Source organism: Herpailurus yagouaroundi, unplaced genomic scaffold, assembly GCF_014898765.1.
Source record: "Herpailurus yagouaroundi ecotype Mexico unplaced genomic scaffold, PumYag 183, whole genome shotgun sequence".
NCBI classification, from domain to species: domain Eukaryota; kingdom Metazoa; phylum Chordata; class Mammalia; order Carnivora; family Felidae; genus Herpailurus; species Herpailurus yagouaroundi.
Window position 1 is genome coordinate 1037563 of NW_024412414.1, and position 21319 is coordinate 1058881.

A 21319-nucleotide genomic window follows, 5' to 3' on the forward strand; every position below is an offset into this window, starting at 1 on the left:
TACCAGGCAGAGTGCTGGGCAGTGGGGATAGAATGAGGAACAAGGCCGGAAGGAAGATCACAAAAACACTTTGGTTGCAAAGCGGAACAGGGGTTCCAGAATGCAGTCCGTGTGCGTAACCAGGTCTTGTCTCTGGGTGGAGGAGAGAAGCGGGCCACTTCTCCCGCAGCCGTCTGCCTCCACCCTCCTGTCCGTCCGTCCTTGTGATGAGCCTTCTGAGGCTCAGAGAAGTGCACCGACGTGCCCAAGGTCACACGGCACCTTGAGACCTAGTGCCTGCACTCCTCCCGTAACCACCCTTTTGGCCCTGGTCTGCAGCTTCCTGGCCGTGTGACCTCTGGCCAGTCCCACCTGCCAGGGCTTCAGTTGCCCCACCTGGAAAAGGGGACCGTGTGCCCACCAGGCTAACTGGTGACAAGGAGAAAGTAGTTTGGTATATCGAAAAGCTTGATGCAAATAGGTCTTATGAATGTGTGTTATTAATTTTAAATGGTCGTATTGAAGTGCTTTCAGGGGTGACTTAGTCACATTAAATAGTCCAGACACCCAGGAATGTCTCATCCGAAAAGAAACAAAACTAGAAAAGCTGCAGTTCTGGAAGGCCCCTGGGGCCGAGGCGGCTTCTAGGTACTGACTCCCATACATCTCTGGCCTCGTCTGGGATCCCAGCTGATCCCCACGTGGCCGGGCCTGAAAGCTTTGTGGCTGCAGACTGGGCATGCGGCGTGCTTCTGGGGAGAAAGGCCACCCCCAACTTCCTTAAAAAATTAATTTTAGGGGCGCCTGGGTGGCGCAGCCGGTTAAGCGTCCGACTTCAGCCAGGTCACGATCTCGCGGTCTGTGAGTTCGAGCCCCGCGTGGGGCTCTGGGCTGATGGCTCGGAGCCTGGAGCCTGTTTCCGATTCTGTGTCTCCCTCTCTCTCTGCCCCTCCCCCGTTCATGCTCTGTCTCTCTCTGTCCCAAAAATAAATAAACGTTGAAAAAAAAATTAAAAAAAAAAAATTAATTTTATGGGGCACCTGAGAGGCTCAGTTGGTTAAGCGTCTGACTTCGGCTCAGGTCACGATCTCGTGGTTTGTGAGTTCCAGCCCTGCATCGGGCTCTCTGCTGTCTGCACAGAACCCACTTCAGATCCTCTGTGGGGGGGGGGCCCCCCCCCACCCCCGCCTTCTCTATTCTTCCCCTACTTGTGCTCCCTCCCTCTCTCTCTTAAAAATAAACATTAAACAAATTGATTGTATTTCATATCCATAAGCTATGTGACGGAGCTAGTGACACAAATATAAAGACACAGCGTCCATTTTTTAGAATCTTACAATCTAGTGAGATACGTGTGAACCTATAAATTACATGAAAATTGAGTGTGAGCTTTCTCCTTGTGTCTTACCGAGGGACAGTTGGCATACATCATGCCAGGCCTGTGGCATGATGGTTTCATGGAACACGCTGGGAAGTGATCATCACAGGCTCTGTTGCCCTGCATCATCTCACGTAGATAACGGTAGCTCCCAACTCCGTGAGGTCACGGCGGGGCAGACCTTGTGTTTTCCTTTTGACATTTATGGTCCATTTGAGAAATTCATATATTTTCAAACCCCTTCCAGCCCAACTGAGTGAGGGAAAGGCCCAGACAAGAATCTTTGATGTCAGGGGAAGTTTGGGGAAAACCTGTAAGCATCTGAAACCCGAGAATTGAAAGTCTGTTCGTTCAGTCATCAAGAGACTTCTGGACTTCTCCCGCAGTGCGGGCCCTGGCTGTGCCCTGGAGACCCAGAGCCGAGCCTCACTCTGCCCAGCCTGGGAACCACCAGGCCAGTGAGGACACAAGTTGGCTGTGGTTGGTGGGGTCTCTGGAAGATGCTTTGGGCAACAGAGTTCAAAAAACTTGCCCAGAGGCCTCCAATGACAAAAGCATGCCAGGCAGGCGCTAGACAGGAAAGGCATCACCGGCCCTGAAAAGGGAAAGCCGGAAGCCTCTCCAGATGCTGCAAGTAGCTGGGCTTGCCTGGGGCTTGGCTGCGGTGTCTCGCTCTGGGGCAGAGGGCAGGGGAGAGGAGCTGGATGGGAGGTCTCGGCCGGTGACCCTGAATGCCCCGCCGAGTGGTTGGCTTGATTCACTTTGGGGAGCCAGCCTGGGACCAGAAGTCCTTACGTACTGCTGCCAGGTGCCCCCTCAAAGGTAGCGACTATGCAGTTGTTTTGACCACTGGCTTCTGCTCAGGAAAACAAACAGCCCAGCCCAGCCCTCGCCCAAACAGGGCTGCGGGAGGATTGCGGGCGCTGCCAGAGGTCCCAAGAGGAAACCCACTCTAACGAGATGTCTAACCTAGTTTTGACGACTCACGTGGTTTGGGGAGCACGCGAAATGCCTTGGGAAGGGTTGGCGGTGAGCAGACTCGGCTGCCCATTTGACACAGAACACTGGACGAGGAGCTGTTTGTTTGGTTTTGGCCCCTGCGGCTTGTTGCTGCCTCTCCCTGCACTTAGTTGCAGGGTGCTAAGGAGGGGCGGAGTCCGTGTTACTGATGAACAGCTTGAAGTGAAAGGTGGCTGGTCTTCCACATCCTGGGGCAGGCCGTTTCTCCTGAGAGCAAATCCAATCGTGCATAGAGGCACTTCCTCCTACCTTCCGTTGTGTAATTCCAGACGGCCCATTTTACAGATGGTGCAATTGAGGCCCCAAGAGGAAGTGACATTCCTGAGGTCACCGCTTACAGCTGACAAGTAACAGACTTAGGTTCCAACTAAAATCTTTTAAGGTGACGCAGCACAGGCAAAAGTGGAACTAGGCAGAGCGTATGTGGGGAACAGGGTCTTGCGGCGGGCAGTGCCTGTTGGGGAATTCAGAGAACAAAGCTAGAGAGGCCAGGGGGGTCCCTCCTCTCCACAGACAGCACGAGGGTGGAATTATGTAGAACTCAGCCATCTGGGGGTCAGCAGGAACCGATTGACCAAATAAATAGATGAGTCAATTAAAAAGGACGGATTTCTTGACTATTTATAGTTGTGGCCTAAATCTCAGCTATCCTTGTCCCCAAGGAGTAAAAGGAGACTTTTTCTGATCGGCCAGGCCATCTAAAGGGTGAATAAGCTGCTTAAGTCCTGGGCTGCTGCAGGGGATGGGACACTGCAGGAGGGTCAGGGTGAGAGGAGCTCAGAGGAGGTGGGGGCAGGGATGATGCTCTTTGGACTCCGTCCTTTTCCTCCATCCACTTATTATTAGCCACACCCGCAGGTTTTAGCTACCTAATTGCTCTAGGTAGTATGAATTGAAATGGTTAACAGTTCTTCCTGGCCCGAGGGGGCCAGTATTTAGTCATCCCAGCATGTATACATAATTAAATGGGAAGGTCCTTGTGAAGCATTTAGCACAAAGCCTCAGCGATGTGGATGTTTTTGTTACTGCCATTTTTAAAAAATGTATTTGTTTATTCAGAGAGAGAGAGAGAGATTGGGAGAGAGAGGGAGAGCAGGGCAGGGGCAGGGAGAGGGGAAGAGAGAGAATCACAAGCAGGCTCTGCGCCTGTCAGCATGGAGCCCGACGCGGGGCTCAAACTCAAGAACTGTGAGATCATGACCTGAGCTGAAATCAAGAGTCAAACGCTCAACTGCCTAAGCCACCCAGGCGCCCCTGTTACTGCACTTTTGGAATTGAGACTGGCCCAGTACCCGTGATAGGGGCCCCCTCGGGAGACCCGGATCCTAATCCTAGCTGGTTCATTTGCAGAATGACATCCCCACCTCCTGCTGGCCTCAGTTTCCTCTGGTGTCAGGTGCAGAGGGGGACTTGCTGGTGTCAAAGGTCCTAGTCAGGAGATGCCCCAGGGCCCAGCGGTTGAGGACCCAGGATTCTGGAAGTGCCTGTGCCTCTCTGAGCCTCAGATGGGGTGAGATTCCTCATCTCATAGGGTGGTTGGTAAGGACTGGGTAAAAGTACTGCCCCCCCAGTGCCAGGCGCTGAGCTGGGCATATGCAGGGTCACTCAACCCAGGGAGTTCTGGAACTGGTGTGCAGTTGGAGGATTTTCCATACTTTTCAGGCGTTTAGAGTGTGCTTCTTGTTCTGTGAGAGTCTCTGAAAATGTTATGAAGTCTTACTACCTTTGCATTGATTATAGGAGGAAAGCAAGCAGCAATAATCAGTGAGAAGTGATCTAAGCAAATAAAAATATTTAACATGATTAAAAAGTTACTAACCAACTTGGGGCACCTCGTGGCTCAGTCAGTTAAGCGTCCGACTTCAGCTCAGGTCATGATCTCACAGTTCGTGAGTTCGAGCCCTGAATTGGGCTCCACAGTGGCAGTGCTGAGCCTGCCTCTCTCTCTGCCCCTTCCTGGTGTTCTCTCTGTCTCTCTGTCTCTCTGTCTCTCTGTCTCTCTCTCCCTCTCAAATATAAATAAACTTAAACAAAACTTAAAGTAGAAACTGAAAAATTACTAGCAGCTAGAATTATATCAAATGCCCAACATAGTGCCAGCTACAACTATTTTTTGTTTCCAGGACGTAAGAACAGCTGGAATTCGAACAATAGGTTGCCATGGCAATGATACACCCGGGTCCTCATTGGCTGCCTCTAGGGAGGAGGCCCACCCTCTGTCCTAGAGCATCCTCTGACTGTGGGAGGAAGAAACTAGGATTACAGCTGAGCAATCTGTTCTGCCCCGAGATGGACCGGGGATGGTCAGGGAAGGCTTCCTGGAGGAAGTATTTGAGGATCGAGAAGAGCAGGGATGTGCATTTCAGGGCCTGAAATGACCTGTGAAAATGCACCCACTGAGCCGTGAGAGCCCAGGGCTTCCCAGGCACTGATGTAGAGAGACAGTAAGTTCTATGACAAAGGACCCTCCTCTGGCTTTAATTCTGCTAGGGACATTCCCAATCGGTGGCATTTTTCTGGAGTATGCAGTCTCTGGGTACCTGGGCTGTGTTGGAAGGGGCATTGTGACCTCAGCAGATTTTCTGAGGTCTATAGCCAGCGTGCTGGGCATCTTTTATACTCTCTCAGGCTTCATGAGAAGCCCGGTTTCCCAGTGTCTGGGGGAAGTCCACCTGTGTTCCTGTCTGCTTACAGGGCCTCTGTCCCCTTACAGAACCTTCCTGAGCTGCCTTCTGTGATTCAAGCCTGTGAGGTCCCCAACAGCTGCAGTTACCTAGGAAACGGTGTCCAGGGAGTCCACCCAGGAGAGGGAGCAGATGCTCTGACCTGAGTGGTCCTTCAGGGGGCCTGGTGAGAACAAGAATCAATGCCTGCAGGAGCCTCTTGGCCCCTGGACTGACGGGAAGTAGATTGCCGGGTAAACAGGCAGGGCCTTCTCTTGGAGTCAAAGACCTTTGTGGGATTTGTGCATGTCCTGGGTCTGGGTAAGAGCTCCCCAAATAAGCTGGTCCTAGGCTTCCAAATAGTAGGAGCGGGTAAGGCAACCAGAGGCCTAGAACCTGAGTTGAAACACTAGAGACCAAAGCTCTTATGCCTAGGCCTCAATTTCCCCACCTGTAAAACGGGCATATTAGACCAGATGATGGTATTGAATTTCATGAACTAGTACACATTCAAAAAAACAATTGGGGTTGAAGACTGGAGTGGCCCATCCTTCTTGGGCTGGCAAACTTTTTGCCATAATTGCTGTGGTCTTGCCTTCTTACTAGCAGGCAGTTGCCTAAGATTCGCTCCAGCATGAATAATGTTTGCCCTCACGCACAACATCTTAATATGCACCTATCTGGGCACCTGGCCCCGTACTTAGTGATTTACCTGCATCAGCTCACGTGATCACCCCTCTGCCCTGAGAGGATGATGCCATTATTGGTCACCTTTTACAGATGAGGAAACAGACCCAGTAGGGCTGCCCAGGGTCCCACAGCAGAGCCTTGGAGCTTCCTGGAAAGCCCCCTTCCCTTTTCAAGCCTCAGTCTCCTCTGTAAACTGGGCATTGGCGTCCGGGGCTGATCTGTCATTTGTTGATGGCCACTTAAGGGGTCTCAGGTACCCAGGGATTTCTAGCGAGGACCTTTGGGGTTTTGAGGCCCCTGGCAGTTGAGGGGGTTGTGGAATCTGATTTCTGTAGCTGCAGCCCAAGGTCCGCAGCTGTGCCTACCAGGAAGGAGGGAGGCTGCCTGGCCACTCTGCTCCAGTAGCTGGTCTGCATTTCCGCCATGGGCTGTTGGGTCCGCTCTGCAGCCCATTTCCCCGGCAGCGCCTGCCGCACACGTTTCGTCTGCTCTCAAGGTCGGGCCCCAGGCCCTGTAACTTCCACGTCCCCCGCCGCCCGTGGGCCAGAGGGGTACCGACACCACCTCGTGTGCTGGCCTGGCCGCCGGCTCCTATGGGCATCTTCTGCCTGTCTGTGGGCAGCTGCCTGAGCTGCTCTCCCGACCCTACTCCGAGGCTAGGGACAGGAGGTGACAGGTTTCCGCATCTGTGCTCAGATCCCCAGGGAGCCACCAGCCCACAGGACCTACATCGTCCTAGTCAGCCAGTGTACTGAGAGTGTCCCCCAGGGACACTGGTTCCCCCCCACTGTGGAAGAGGAATGGAAGAGGAGGCAGGGGCGTTAGGGTGATGCCCCGCATCTCAGAACTGGCCGGCCTGCCTTTGAACCCTGGTCCTGGCTCTGCGAGGTGATCTGTCAGGTGTCCAGCAGACCTGGCACACAGGACGTGCCCAGCAGGACCTTGGCTGTGAGTCCAGGCTGTCACTGGTCTCAGGAAGAATATGCCTGCATTTGGTCATTGTCCTGATAGCTCATGTTTTGTTCTGGCAGAGTCATCTGTACATATTAGCTCATTTAATCTCTCAGCAACCCGAAGAGGTAGGTACTATTACTGTCCTCATTCTACATTTGAGGAAACTGGGGTGCTGACAGGTGTATCTGTGGTGTGTATTTTCTTCTGGTGGACAGGTTGCCTTTGCAGAAGGAGAGGTGGCTGTGTGTGTGTCTGTGTGTGTGTGTGTGTGTGCACCTGTGCGTGGGACGGATGGTTGGGATACCGCCCTTGCAAGCTGTCAGGGTCTGCTGGTCACCTGGTAGAAACCACAGCCCAGAGAGGGGCAGGTCTTGCCTTGGTCAAGCAGTGGCCACTGGCCCAGCCAGGGCCTCACCAGGGTCTCCTGGGTCCTTGCCTGCGGTTGTTCCTTGGGTTTGGAGAGCTGGCATGTTAGGGACAGGTGCTTCTCCTGTTGGAAAGGCCCCACCCGTTGCCTACACTTTAGGGAAAAAGTGACCCCCTGTGCCAGGGTGACAGGTGCGGGGAGGGGTTCCCAGGTCTCAGGTGATGTGCCCTACACTCTGCGTCTCTTTGGAGATGCTGACTGAGGCCTGCTCTGCTGGATTTTGCCCCCTGGGTGCTTGTCCCTCCAGGACCCCTACTCCACCAGCTCCCTGCCCCAGGAGCCCCAGATAATCCACCTGCCAGCCCCAACCTTTATTTCTCAAACGCCTTTTAACTTAAGAAGCCAGTAGAGGGAGTATTGCCTTGTCCTGGGTTCAAATTCTGTCACTTGCTCACTGGGTAACCTTGGCTCCACCATGTTTCATCTCTGAGCTTCAGTTTTCTTATCTGTAAAATGGGGACAGAAGTGCCCGTCCCCTGGGAGTACTGTAAGGAGCAGTGGCAAAAGGGAGTAGGAGAGCCTCTGGCAAACTATCATGGCAAACCATGTCTGGGCACATGGTTACAGGGTAGTCCCTGGACTCAACTGGGGCTGGCAGACATGAAAGCCAGCCAGGCCCGGACCCCAGATGCTCATAGTCTGGCAGGGGAGACCGACAGTCCATGGGCACACACGTGTGCACAGCTATGCACACTCGCATGCAGTTTCATCAGCCAGTAATAGTCTCTTTCATTGGTTGATTTTGTTTTACATGTTACCAGCACCTCCCAGTTTGTTAGCACCCACTATGCCTAACCTCACCCGGTTCTACTATTCACTCGGGGGGGTTGGTCTAATATCCTTGAAGATTCAGTTAGGAGGTCTGGGGAGGGGCCAGGCATCTGCATTTTCAGTCAGAGCCCCAGGCCGTGCTGAGGTTCAGGCACCTGGGATCTTCTAGCAACTCTGCTCAGGGGCCCAGAGACTTCAGCACGGGACGGTTTTACAGATTAGGGGGCCTGCTTTACAGATGAAGAAACTGAGCTTTCCCAAGGAGAACTTTGAACTCTGTCTAGGGTGTCACAGTCTGAGCAAGAGCCCAGAACCAGGTGCATGGTGTGGTGACACAAGTCAGAGGAGGCGAGGGGAAAGAGTGGGGTGGACAGGAAGGGCTTCCTGGAGGAGGTGACTCTCGGGCCAGGTCTTCAGGGTGGGTGGGATCTACCTAAACATAAGAGAACTCACGGGCTCTCAAAGTGCAGGATTGAATGGGATAATGATGGAGAAAACAAGGAGGTCCTGGGACTCAGGCAGGACCAGAGGAGAGATAAGGTGGGGACTGGGGACAAGGGCAATGTCAAGTGTAAGGAGCTTTGGGTTCCTGATGGGGAAATACAGTGATTATTCTCCAAGCAGCCGGGAGCCACCAGTGATAGTTCTTGAGCTGAGGGCGACATGGTGGGCAGTGGGGGTTGCTGTTGCATGGTTGGCAACAGGCTTGGCTGAGCTAGTGGGCACGCCTCTAGGGAGTTTCCAGTGGATGAGGTGGCCTCATTTTGTGTCACTGCATGGGTGGCTGGCCGTGAGGAGGCAGCGCCACATCCCCTACACGGTGCTCTCGGTGAACAGCGCTGGGGGCACGAAAGGTTGAGAAGGTTAGAGGGTGCCTGGGGGTTGCCCTGGGAGACGGTATGCATAATTGAGAAATGTGCATCCTCCCTTGAGCCCCGCCCCCCCATCCCTGGTATGGATTTTAATGCTGAGCTTTTCCTCTAGCCGAATGCTGGCTGCTTTAGGCACCACCTTGGAGCCCTGGAAGTTGCCACGGCTGCTGTGCCAACAGCCGCCAACCTGACGGAATTAGATCTGAGGCGGTCCACGTGGGTTTGGAATAAGAGTGGGCTGGGATAATCCCACCTCCTTCTGGCCTCACTTTCTCCTTTGAAACGAGGTCCCCTGAGCTCTGATGGCGCATCTGTGAAAGAGGCTGGTGGCTCCTGTTGATCTGCTGTGTGTCTGGGGCCTCGGTTTGCTCATCCCAAAAGTGGGCTTGCACGCGCATGTGCCACTACTCTAAGGCCCCATTTGGAGCCTCCCAGTTTTCGTGCAGGATCCACTGGGATCCTCTAGTACCCGGCGAACCTTTAGGAAACCAAGGAGAATTCACTTCAGAGTCCCTTTTTGGAAGATGCTCAGAGAACACGTTGTTTAACGAAAATTGATTTCCTGAAGATTTCGGGCTCATCTATCAAAAGAGGGCAAAGCTCTGCAGGGGTTTGACCACTTGCGGGGGAATTGTGCTCATATGTCGGGAACACACCCCCTCTGTCTAGCAGAGGCTGTGTATGGCCCATTCTTCCTCTGTCAACAGCCCTGCCTGTGTCCTAAACATCTGCTATTGTTTGCTCTCTCACCCTAGTTGAGGACCCCCCCGCCCCTGCCCTGCTACACATAGCTACAATGAAGAAGATATTTGCTCCTATGCTGAGTGTCCCCAGAGTTGTGAGCCCTAAAGGTTCCATCCGACAAATATTTATAGTGCCGGGCCTCATACTGGGTGTCAGGAAGCTGGCCCTGGGTAAGCAGACAATTTTGATATGGGCTGGTAAGCATGGGAACAGAGGTGGTGTGGCCCACGGAGCCCAAGGGAGGCATTGGAGGGCCATTGTCCCAAGGGATCATCTGAGGCTTGCTTGTACCATACTTGGGGAACAGCGTGCCAGGCCAGGGGAACAGAATGAGACAAGGCATGGAGGTGTGAGAAAGCCTAAGATGTGTGTGGTTCAGGAGCCCCTGGGGATCTCAGGTGGGCTGTGGGTGGTGGAGGCCAACCGGAAGTTGACTTCCAGATAAACGGAGAAAATTCCAGGCAGCAAGTCCCTTTGCTCCGAGACGGCACAGGCACCGGGGCACTGGCAGCAGACATTGCTAGCTGATCGCCACCTCTGTCTTGCTAAATCTCAAGCTGCTTCGTTCCCCGGGCACCAAACCCTCCTTGAGCTAAATTTCTAAGTGAGGGTGAGGTTTGGGTGCAGCTAGGAAGGAAGAAGGTCCTTCCTCATTGAGTAGAGACGTGTTTAAAAGAGGAACAGGGACCTTGTTTACAAACATTTACTGAGCTAGGAGTCTTCACACACTGTAGATGGGATATTATGCCCATCTTACAGACGATAACACTGAGGCTTAGAGAGGTGACTTCCCAAGGCTGTTCCGCAGAGGGTTCTTTGACTGTTTCCATGGAGATGTGACTGCCGGCCGAGCCCGGGTGAGGGAGTTGGAGGTGGCTGGCTCTGAGTGGGTGTTGGGCCACAGACATGCCCTTAGCTAGCTAGCCTTGTCGCTGAGATCCTGTCGCTCTCCAGTTTCTATAGAGCTAGGGAGGGGTAGCCCTGTTTGCTTTCCACAAGCAGTGAGAGGAGGGCAGCTTTGGGGTTCTTATAGCTTTAAAGGGGAAGTTTGCGGAAATGGAAACTGCGCTTTTCTTGTTTCTCATGTCTCTTTTTTTGTGGCCTCCAGAAATAATCCTGGGTTCTACAGAGCCTGCCTCAGGATCATGGTAGACCCTACCCCACCCCCACTTCCGGCAAAACCAGGCTGAGGGCTGGGGTGGTGGGGAAGCTGACGGGAGAGTGACAGGCTGTGGCTGGTGAGTCAGTGCCAGGAGACCGTTGCCTGCTGACTCACTGCCCTGTGCACCAAAACAGGCCCCTGAGCGCCCCCGTTAGACGCCATGGCGGCCCTCCTCTGTCTCCCTGCTTTCTCTCCTTTAGCTAAGCTTTAGTTCTGGCAGTGTATGCTCAAAATCAACCTAAGTGGCATTTGGGGTCTGAGCCCGCTGCGACAGAATCCGTGAGACTGGACTGTTCCCGGATACTCACCTTTCCCCAGGAGTCCAGGTCCAGCCAGGCTGTGTGGGGCCCAACCCGGAGGGTGTCCCAGGCACCTGCTCCTTGAAGCTCCTCTCATTCACCCTTGACCAGATGCACGACTCCTGTCCTCCTTGCAGAATAATGTTTGTGTTACTTTGACAAAACGAGTCCCTCCCCTCCGTCTCTGGACATTAGCACCTTGAGGGCAGGGAGGTGACCTCGTATCCCCCTGCAGTGGCCCTGGGCCAGCAGTGTAAGTAGGTGCTCAGTTAGCATGGGACATTTGGGGCTTTTCCGCCCCACTGCCCCAGGTAAGGGCCTGCTTGGCAGGGGTTAGTCACTTGTCTCAGATTATATAGCATCAGAGGCTGACCCTCTTCTTCCCAAACCCATGGGCTTCACCCTTGTTGAGGTCCGGACTCAACTCACAAGAACGTTGTCTTCTCTGTGGCACTGGTGTTGTGACCCTTGGCCAAGGGGAAGGAGTTCTGGCCACCCATCCTTGGGTGATCCCTCTTCATAAAGAACAGCAGTCGTCTTCAGCCAGTCCTGCAGGTATTTGGCACAGGATGAGGGGGCTGGCCGGGTGGCTCCGGGGTGTCAGGGATAAAGGACCCAGGTTCTAAAGGCCCCCACTCGTAGTAGCTTACAGAGAAAAGCCCAGCATGAGCCCTTGAATCCCCTCCCAGAGTGGAAAGGAGGGGTTGGTCAGGCAGTCAGGGACAAGCAGGGGCTGTGGAGCCACACGGTTGAGCCCCCACTGAGCACAAAATTCTCCAGGGGCTGCCACCAGCCTCTGGATAAACCCAGCTTTTAATCCTGGCCTCCGGACATGGCCTCGTCTCTAGGTCACCCTATCCCCTGTTCCCCTTTGTTCTCTGTCTCACACTGGCCTTCTCTCTTTTCCTTTACCATGCCCTGTGTGGCCCTCTTTGGAGCACGCCATTCCCTGCTCTGAGAACACCATTTCCCCAGATGTTTGCCATGCAGACCTCAGTTTTGGTGTAGTTGAAAGCATGGACCCCAAAACCCATTGCCTGGGTTCAGATCCCAGCTGTGTGCCTTTAGGCAAGTGACGTCGCTTCTCTGGGCCGTGCCTGGAAGGTCCCTGACAGGTCCCTGAAAGGTCTCTGAAAGCTCAGTGAGCGTCTGCCGTTACGAAACCTTACCTCCTCGGAGGGGCCTCACTGACTCCTGTGTCCCTGTCCCTTACACCTCATTCTGCTTGGCTGTCTTCTACATGCTGGTCCTGGTTGTAAATATTGATCTCCCCTTCTGGAACGTCAGCTCCTCAGGGCTCACCTCCATGCCCCCAGTTCCTAGAGCAGTGCCTGGCACCCAGTACGGTAGGTTCTCAGGAAGTGCTTACTCAGCAGTCACTGCCTGCCGGGGTTACCCTTGCTCTGTTTTGTCCCTGGACTTCTGAGATGCAGAGGGGCAGTACTTGGCCTACATGACCCAGTGGAACTAGAACCAGACCCAGCCTTTTGGCCCCTGGTCCACTGCCCTTTCCCCTGACTCAGTGGCCTGCTTGGCTGGTGCCTGGGGGCTGCGCCGGCCATCCTGCCCCCACCCCTCGGCCCCTCCCTTGGCCCGGCCTCCTGCCTCCCCCCCACCTAGTACCCTCCCCCTCACTCCCATGCAGCTTGCATGCCTTCTTTTTTGTTCTTCTCTGTTGACCGCCTGTGGTTCTCTAGGCTTTGGGTCAGTGCTTGCCACCTCTAAGGAGATAAGAAAAATATTTGGACCCGGTCCCCGGACCTCTCACCTGTAAACATTTTTTGAGGAGAAGAGGACAAGGTGGCTGTGCATTGGGCCCACATCCTGCCTGCCACCAGTGTTGTCCCAGAGGCCGGTTCTCTGTAAAACCTGTTCCCTCTCACCCACTTTTTCCTCTGCAAATCACAGAGCCAGAGGTATGACTTGTTCTGGTAGGTCCCTGTCCAGAGGTCACCTCGTCTCTGGGTGGTGTGGAGTCAGGATCTGGGGTCAAATCCTAACCTACTGCCTCATGACTGTGTGACCTGGGCCTGACCTTCCCCTTCCCTAAGCTTCAGCATCCTGATCTGTGAAAGGGGAGCCTCTGTGAAGCTCGGGGAGAGGTAGACACTTAACGTAGGTTGAGGGCTAATAATGAGCCAGGCAAGGTGCTCTCAATGGAAATGAGGGGTCTCTGAGGGTGGACCTGAGCTTTTGTGGGGTGGGGGGTTTCCAGCTCGACCAGGGAAGGGGAGAACTTGCCCGCAGACAATGAACCCCAGGTAGATTATTAACAAGCCCTGTCCCCAGAGATGTCATGCTAAAAACAATTCCCCAAACGGAATTCACTTTCACTAGGACCAGAATGCGGTCGCTCATTGTTCAGCTTTGTTCCGGGCAAAACAATGCCAGACTTCCTGGATGACCTCACCGGGGGAGCCGTTGGGCCGGTGAGGCCGGGCTGGTCAGCATCTCCAGGCAAGCCTGCCCCCTGCCCTGCCCTTTGCTGTGGCCACCTCAGGTGACCTGGGGTAATGGCGTAAGCAAAGAAGGCAAACCATATTTGTATTTGGGCCGTGGCATGTTTTAGAAATTAGAAAATGTATATGCAGCAGCTGGAGCTGAGGAGAGCAGCCCATCCGGTTTGCCGCAAGCCCTACTCCTCCCCGAAGCCTCCCTGCCTCCCCACCAAACTCTGTCTTTCGCGGCCAGGTCCTTGTAGGCTGTTGAGATTGTCACATGAGTTATCCTGAGATACAGACAGATAAACAAGACAGAAGGATGCAGACCACGTGATTTAATCAAATGATTACATCTTTTAAAGGTGCACCTTTTCCTGAAAAACAAAAACAAAAGTCTTTCTCTGAGTAACTTTACTTTCTTTTCAAAAATAGCTACCCTTAAGGTCTTGGGTTAAATAGCACTCTTGACACACCTCGTGTTTTTGTTTTTGTTTGTTTGGTTGGTTTGGGGTGCTGAATTTTCTTAAAAAATGTTTATTTATTTATTTAGAGAGGGAGAGAAGAGAGAGAGCAAGGGAGGGCAGAGGGAGAGAAGGAGAGAGAGAATCCCAAGCAGGGTCTGTGCTGTCAGCTCAGAGTCTGACCCAGGGCTCGATCCCATGAACTGTGAGACTATGACTCGAATTGAAACCGAGAGTCAGACGCTTAACCGACTGAGCCACCCAGGTGCCCTGGTTTTTGTTTTTTGTTTTTTGTGCTTAGGTTTCAAATGCTTCCTAGGGTCAGGAGGGTACCTAAGGAGCATGGCCGTGGCAGACATTACTAATTGATCCCAGCCCTGCTACTCACTGAACCTGTCCTTTGCCTGGAATCTGTGGACACAGTGCTTTGAAGGAGCCCCTTCAGACTTATCAGAGAAGTCTGGGAGGCTCTCCCTGCCTGCTGGAGGAAGGCTCTGGTCCAGGGTGCCGTGTGTCCTGGCTGTCAATGCCACTTCATGAGCCTGTCCAGCCCTTCCCTGTGGCCCTGGGCAGTGACTGCTCCCCAGGTCCCCGGGCCCTGCCCCATCTGTGTCCTGTGGCTCCTTGCTTCCCTGTTGGCCCTCCCATACTACCCTGATGTGTCCAGTCCAGCGGCTTGGAGTGGACTTAAAGGCACCAGGCCTGATTTCACTCGGTCACCTTGCAGGTGATCCCAGATGTCCCAAGTGCTTGAGAACATGGGACAGAGGCTAAAGCAGACCTGTGAGCCGTTTGAAGCCTCCGCGGCCATTTTACTTGCCGTGTGATTCTGGATGGGTGACTTCACCTCTCCGGGCCTCGTCAGCAAAATGGCTCCCATAGAGGGGGTTAACTGAGAAAATGCTTGCAAAGCACTTAGCACACTGCTAAATAAACGTGTGTGTAGTCAATGCTTCATAAATGCAGCTTGCTTTTTTCTTCTTTTCAAAACACTCAGGATATGATGCCTGCCACACAGTATTAATAAAATTCCAGTGTGGTCAGCTGTTTTCTTCAGTAATAGCTAATATTTATTAATCACTTAGCATGTAAGAGACCCTGTGCTGAACATTTTACAGGCATCGTCCTACTTAATCCCTAGGAGGGGAGTTCTTATAGCCAATGAGGCACAGAGAGGTTGTTACCTGCTCTAGGTCACGCAGCTGGATCGTAGCCTCAGTGAGCCCAGAACCCTGGCTCTGGAGTGGACAGGGGAACGGGAGGAGAGGATAAAGCCTTACCCCAGAATGCTTAATTCCACAGTGAGCCCAACAGGACGTTGCTATTTTTCTACCTCTAAGAGGGGGTCTCTTCTGGGATTCTAGGTGCTGCTTGCCTCACCCCCAGAGGCTTGCTGAGAAACACTCACTGTCCAGAGATGGATCTCAGGGGCTGACTGTGTGCCTCTGAGTGGTTGGAAGGGCTTCTAAAGAGGAAACAGCAAAGTGTACCTACCTGCCCTCTTATTTTGAAAACCTGATAGAACCTCACTGATTGGTTAAGTCAGTGACAATGAGAGATTGAAGTCCTCGTTCTGTTCCAGAGAGCCTTGTGGGATTTTTTTTTTTTTTTTTTTTTTTTTTTTTTTTTTTTTTTTGTTATGGGAAACGTTTCAAGTTCTGCTGGGCAAGGGCTTGCTCTCCCCCACAGCCTTGGACTGAAGCGGCAGGTGCTGGGGAAGGCAGCCACCACGGTGTCTGCAGCTTGATTCCAGGTCCATCTGGCCGGCACTTGGGCACCTGGGGCCAGAGGGGTTGGGAGGGCGTGGGAGGTGGGCAGGACACCCAGTCCCCACTGTGTCCTGCTATACCTCTGGCCTTTTTCCTCTGGCCTCAGCATCTTCATCTGCAAACAGGGCAGAGGTCTCCTCCTTCTAAGCTTTGCTCCAGTGCCTCGGGCATTGGGCAGGTGGAGGTGGGAATTCTGCCTTCCGGCTTCTGTGCGCATAGCCCCAAGCAGGCCACTCACTCTCTCACGGGAGCTTCAACTTCCTTCATGGGTAAAACAGGACTAGAAATCCCTTCCCTTCCACAGTAAGGCTGTTTGAGGAGTAAATAGACCACTAGTTACTGACAGCTCAGCACAAAGCGTAAGTACCAAAATTCTAGTGGGTTTAAATGGGGGAGAAGCAAAGGAACATCTGATAAATCCACGGCATCGCTGGCACCAGGTCGAATCTGTCCGTGGGCATGCCAGAGCTGACAGGGTGATCTGTAAGTCGGTCTTCAGGCACAGCCAGTTCTGGCCTTGACCCCTGCAACAGAGACAAGGAGAATTTAAGCTGGGCAAGGAGGGAGCCTTAATCCTGGAGCCTCTGTGTCAGAGCTGATTCTAATGCCGATTCTAATCACTTGTAGCTGTAATAACCAAAGAGGAAGCTCTTAAAATGGGGAATTATGTATCACGGCTACAAAATAGCCCTGGGCCTGGGGCCAAGGAAAACAGCTTTTGGCAGCCAGCGGGCTGCTGGAATGCCTAGGAGGGGGCTTGTTCCTAAGTGCTCACTGCACTGTGGGGAGGGTGTTGTGGGGTGACAGGTGGGAATTACTGGGCCTCCAGGAGTCTGCAGAGATGGATGGAAGTATTCCAGGGAAGGTGTTGTCTGAGATTGGGCTGGGCCGGGGGAGGGATTGGCGGCAGAGCTGAAAGTTCGGCGCACGCGTTACGGTTACTGTCACTACCGGGTGTATGACCTCAGGAGTGTCGCTTGGCCTCCCCGGGTCTCGCCGATCTCCCCTTGAGTAGAACCAAGGCCTTGCATACCCCAAGGTCAAGGTGGACCCCAATAATAATTGTGGCGGTAACAACAGTAACACAGCCGCTCCTGTGTAAGGAGTACTTGCTACTTGCCACTACGGTTCTAAGTACTTTCCATGCATTCCTCTCCTCCCCTGTGGAGTCTCCACAATATCCCTATGAGCTGGGCGTGATTATCCCCACATTACAGGTGAGGCCACGAAAGACTGGAGAGGTTGAGCAACTTGTCCGAGGACACCCAGCCAGGAAACGGCTGTCAGCTTCTAGGCCGGGGCTCATACTCCAGTTCCTCTAGGGGTCAGGTCGCCACCAGAGGGCTTGAAGCGGCCGTGTAGGGAGCCTGCAGCTGAGGAGTGGGATGAACGAAAGAGTGTCTCAAGGAGAAGGGAGAATGGGGAGATGGCTCCTAGGCTGTTGTGAGGAGTTTGTGTTTTCTCCTAGGAGTAATGAAGTATGTTCTGGTCTGCTGTGCTCTATACGTTGCCCTCAGCAGCTGCGCTGAGAACGGTTTGGGGAGCTGGGACAGTGTAGCAGCAGGGAGACCTGGGAGGAGGCCGCTGCAGATGCCCAGGCAAGAGCTGTCAGGGCCCCTGAGCACCGCGGTTGCCATGGCAACGGAGAGATGTGGGTGGATGCCAGGAATGTACAGGAGGCGGAAGCCAAGGGTCTTGCTGCAATGGGCTTTTACAGGCACGGGGCTGGTCAGGCACCACAGAAGGGCTTGGAATGAGCCCCCTGAGCGGGAGGTGGGATGCCTGCACCTGGGCCTGGCCTCATCAGGGCATGAGTAGGTCTTGGACGAGGTCACAGACTGTGGCCTGGCGGCAGGGAGCCAGAGGCAGGGCAACCGGCTGGTGTGTTCCTAAAGGGCAGGTGGGCTTGTATTCGTGGCAGCCGTGGGTGAGACAGGTGACGTAACAGAAGAACACGTCCCTGGATGTGCTTTTGGGATGGGGAGACGGGAAACCCCCATGGTGCCAGACACGTGACAGGCCCCAGCTGTGCCCCATTCAAGCCCCGCCCACATCCTGGCTCAGCCACGGGTCCTGGGTGCTGGGAAGACGGGGTCCTGAGGGGAGAAGGGGCTGGAGGTCTCACCTCATGGGAGACAGGAGCCTGGAGCAGAGGGTCTCAGGGAACTTGTTGCTGCCCCCCACCCCCACGTTTCTGCAGGGTCCTCTGAGTGCCAGCCTGGCAAGTGGGTTTGGGGACCTGGGGGGCAGAGCCAGGACTCTCAGGGTAGCCACAGGGAAGCTGCCCCGGCTCCTAGTGTCCTACTGGGGCAGAACTTTCGCCGTTCCCAGCTGCCTGTGCGAACAGAAGCTGGCCACCTCCCCCCTCCGCCTGGCTGACCTTGTGAAGTGCCTCGTAGCCCCGAGATCCAAGGAGAGCCTGAAAGGGCGGAACCGACCCTCTTGGTGAGGAGGTTCAGGGGTCATTCCCTGAAAAACATCTTCACTAGGAGGGACTTGAGTCCCACATCCTCCAATTATGCTCCCATCCAGCCAGCCCACAATGGGCTGCTCAGATAACCATCGGGGGCTGCACAAATTAATGCTAGAACAATGCTGGCCGCTGGGGCTATTTTTACAGTAGCCATACGCCTGGCCGAACCCCCACGTCGCCCCGAGGGAGCAGGGCAAAGAAAGGCTGTGCGGATGCCGCCACCAGTCTGCGCTCCAGGAGACAGAGGAAGGGCTCAGCGAGCGCCCGGCGGCTCCAGGAAGCCTTTTCTTGGTCTGCTCATGGCCAGATAGCGAAACAATCGGGGTCCCCCACCCCGAGCCAGGGAGAGGAAGGAGGCGTGGGGGAAATGGGGGTTCTGTTGTGCTTTTGTGCCTCTCCTCCTCAGAGCATGGCCCCTGTTGGTTCTGTCTGCTGGGGCCAGGCCAGGGCATCCTCTGTGCACACCCCAGGTCCTCAGGCAGCCCCCAACTCACCCTGCCCAGACCGCCACCCATGCCAGGCGGAGACACTCGCTGGCATCAGAGCTGGGACGTGGCAACAGCTGCGTGAAGACCCCACTCTGGGGACCATTTACACATCTGTTCTTACCTGGCGACCTCCTGCACTCCAGGTTTTGGGCACAGCAGTAGATAAGGCAGGTCTTTGTCGCCATGGAGCCTGTGTTCTTGTCAAGGTGGAGACGGTTAACAAGGAAGCAAGGGCTTGAGCAAGACATTGTCAGGTACGTAGTGCTAAGCACTTTGCTAAGGCAGACTCAGATCCCCACTAGAGATGTCCTGTGAGCCAGGTGGCAAGCGGGCCAGGGTGTGCTCGGGTGAGCGGGCCACATCTGGTCCAGCCAATCGTTCCCTTGAGGAATGTGAACCCAAAGAGGCCTGATGACCTTCACATGTTTTAAGAAAACCTAGAAATCTTGACTTTTCTCGGTTATTTCCATGTTGGCCATCCATTTGGATCCCAGGCTGTTTGGCTATGAGTTGGTCACACTTTTTATTCTGCTCGGGGAGGGGTGGGTAGGCCCCCTAAGTCTGGCTCCCCCAGCTCAGCTGCCTTCCGTGGCCATCCGCCGGGTGGGGGTAAACCCTCAAAGGCACCCTCTCACCCTGGGCTGGGACTCGCGGTGCTCTTCCCTCAAAGCCAAGCTGGCAGCAGGGGGTAGGGCTCAGGGACCTGGGAAGTAGAGAAAGATGTTCTTTCCTGGCTGGTGGCAGACTTCCTCTAGAGTGGGCTCGAAGCCGGGGTGGGCTGAGTGTGATCCTGAACAGCTTCTGGGGACTTGGAGATTGGACCTCATCTGGGGTCTCCCATTGCTGAACCCAACAGGGAGTCAGAGGGCAAGAGAGCCTGGATGGCGCAGGGGTTAGAGCAAGCCAGAGTGGCTAGAGAGGGATGGGCAAATGGACATTAGCCCCTGTTCTTCCGTTAGCCCCACAGTGTGCCGCAGAGATGTGACTGGTTAATGAACTGCAAACCTGTTTCATAAACATCTGTTTTCCATACTTTGATGGAAACCTCGTTTTTCAAATACCGTGTCCATTCCGGCTTGAAACTCCATTCCGTATTCATTTATGTTTAGCCATTCTTTCTTTTTCGAATCTGCTTTTTCAAAGCTGGGAATGAGAACCTCCTGTGGCCAGGCACTGTGCTGGGTCTTGAATGAAATGGGAGCCATCATTCTCTAGGCAAATCTGAAATTTGAGACAGTGTCTGTTCATTTCTAGCAAATGCAGGCAGGCTGTTATCGGGAAGTTACCTTGGATTTGCCCGGCGTGTGTCTTATTTTGTGGAGATGATGCCAGCGTTGGGGTGGCTTCTCTGCCTCCGGGTGCAGAACGAGGCATGACATTGGGGGACGACAATCAGCAGGTGCCTGGGGAACCTGTCAGTTCCTGAGTCTTGAGGTCCCTGATCACCTAGGGGGTCCAAATCACTCAGGACAGAGCAGTGGATAGACAGGGTGTGTCAGGCCCCCTGCCGCTGGCCTGGGTGGATCAGAGCCAGCTCATGGGTGAGAAAGGACAGCATGTGCCGAAGACAAACAGGCCATCCCTTACCGAGCACACGTTGTCTTCTGTTTTGTCCCCTACAGAAATCAAGGAGGATATGGCCACCAAGGAGAAACTGCAGTGTTTGAAAGACTTTCACAAAGACATCTTGAAACCATCCCCGGGGAAGAGCCCAGGCACGCGGCCTGAAGATGAGGCAGAGGGGAAGCCCCCTCAGAGGGAGAAGTGGTCCAGCAAGATCGACTTTGTGCTCTCTGTGGCTGGTGGCTTCGTTGGCTTGGGCAACGTCTGGCGTTTCCCGTACCTCTGCTACAAAAATGGTGGAGGTAAGCCTGGACTGGGCACAGAGTGGCATTGGAGGAGAGGGTGGGGCCGGACCACGGGGTTCTCTCCATGCCCCACTTTCCCAGGCCCCCAGCCTGGACCTCCCCTGGGTCAGCCTGCTACCTCCCACCCCATCTCAGAGGCAAGAAATGAGCACAACTGGGAGTCAGGTGATATTCTGTCAGGGTCTTGCTGGGCAACCTCAAGTAAGTCCTTTACCATCTCTCTCTCGGGAGGTGATGAGGCCAGACCCATATGACCCAGGCCTCAGGCATTCACATGGCCCCTTCATAAATCCCCCCATATCTACGTGCCTTTGCTTTGCCTTTTCTTTTCCTTTTTTTTTCTTAAAGTTTATTTATTTATTTCGAGAGAGAGAGAGAGAGAAAGAATCCCAAGCGGGCTCTGTGCCGTCAGCATGGAGCCCAATGTGGGATTCGAACCCACAAACCGTGAGATCATCACCTGAGCGAAAGTCAGACGCTTAACCCACTGAGCCACCCACGTACCCCTGCTTTGGCTTTTTCTAACTTAATCCAAATGTACTTCAAAAGCAGACTTTGTTCCCACCCCCATAAATGGAAAACCAGTATTATTTGCCGCGATGGAAAGGTATCCAAGAAAAGAAATTCGGTGAATTTATTCTAAAATATATTCTTTTTTAATTAAAAATTTTGCTCCCATTTCCTTGAGATACAATTGACACGTGACATTTATTAGCTTAAGGTGTATGACATAATGCACTGATACATGTGTATATTGCTAAATGATCTCCACAGTAACTCCAGTGACCATCCATCCCCCCACGTAGTTAGACATTTTTTTCTTGGGTTGAGGACTTCAGATTTCTTCTCGCAGCAACTTT

The 21319-nt window shown here is 53.8% G+C and overlaps 1 protein-coding gene across 4 annotated transcripts in view; it reads left to right on the forward strand.

The window, feature by feature from the left end:
• Nucleotides 1-21319, forward strand: part of SLC6A6 (solute carrier family 6 member 6) — an 88233-nt gene that overhangs the window by 23569 nt on the left and 43345 nt on the right. For 3 of the 4 annotated variants that reach the window (XM_040491880.1, XM_040491883.1, XM_040491881.1), the window contains exon 3: nt 20214-20456. In XM_040491880.1, coding sequence (XP_040347814.1) covers nt 20228-20456 — 229 coding nt within the window. In that variant the 5' untranslated portion in view covers nt 20214-20227. Of the gene's footprint in view, nt 1-9182; nt 9189-11391; nt 11395-20213; nt 20457-21319 lie in introns of those variants that run through there. The other variant, XM_040491882.1, reaches the window with a different exon arrangement.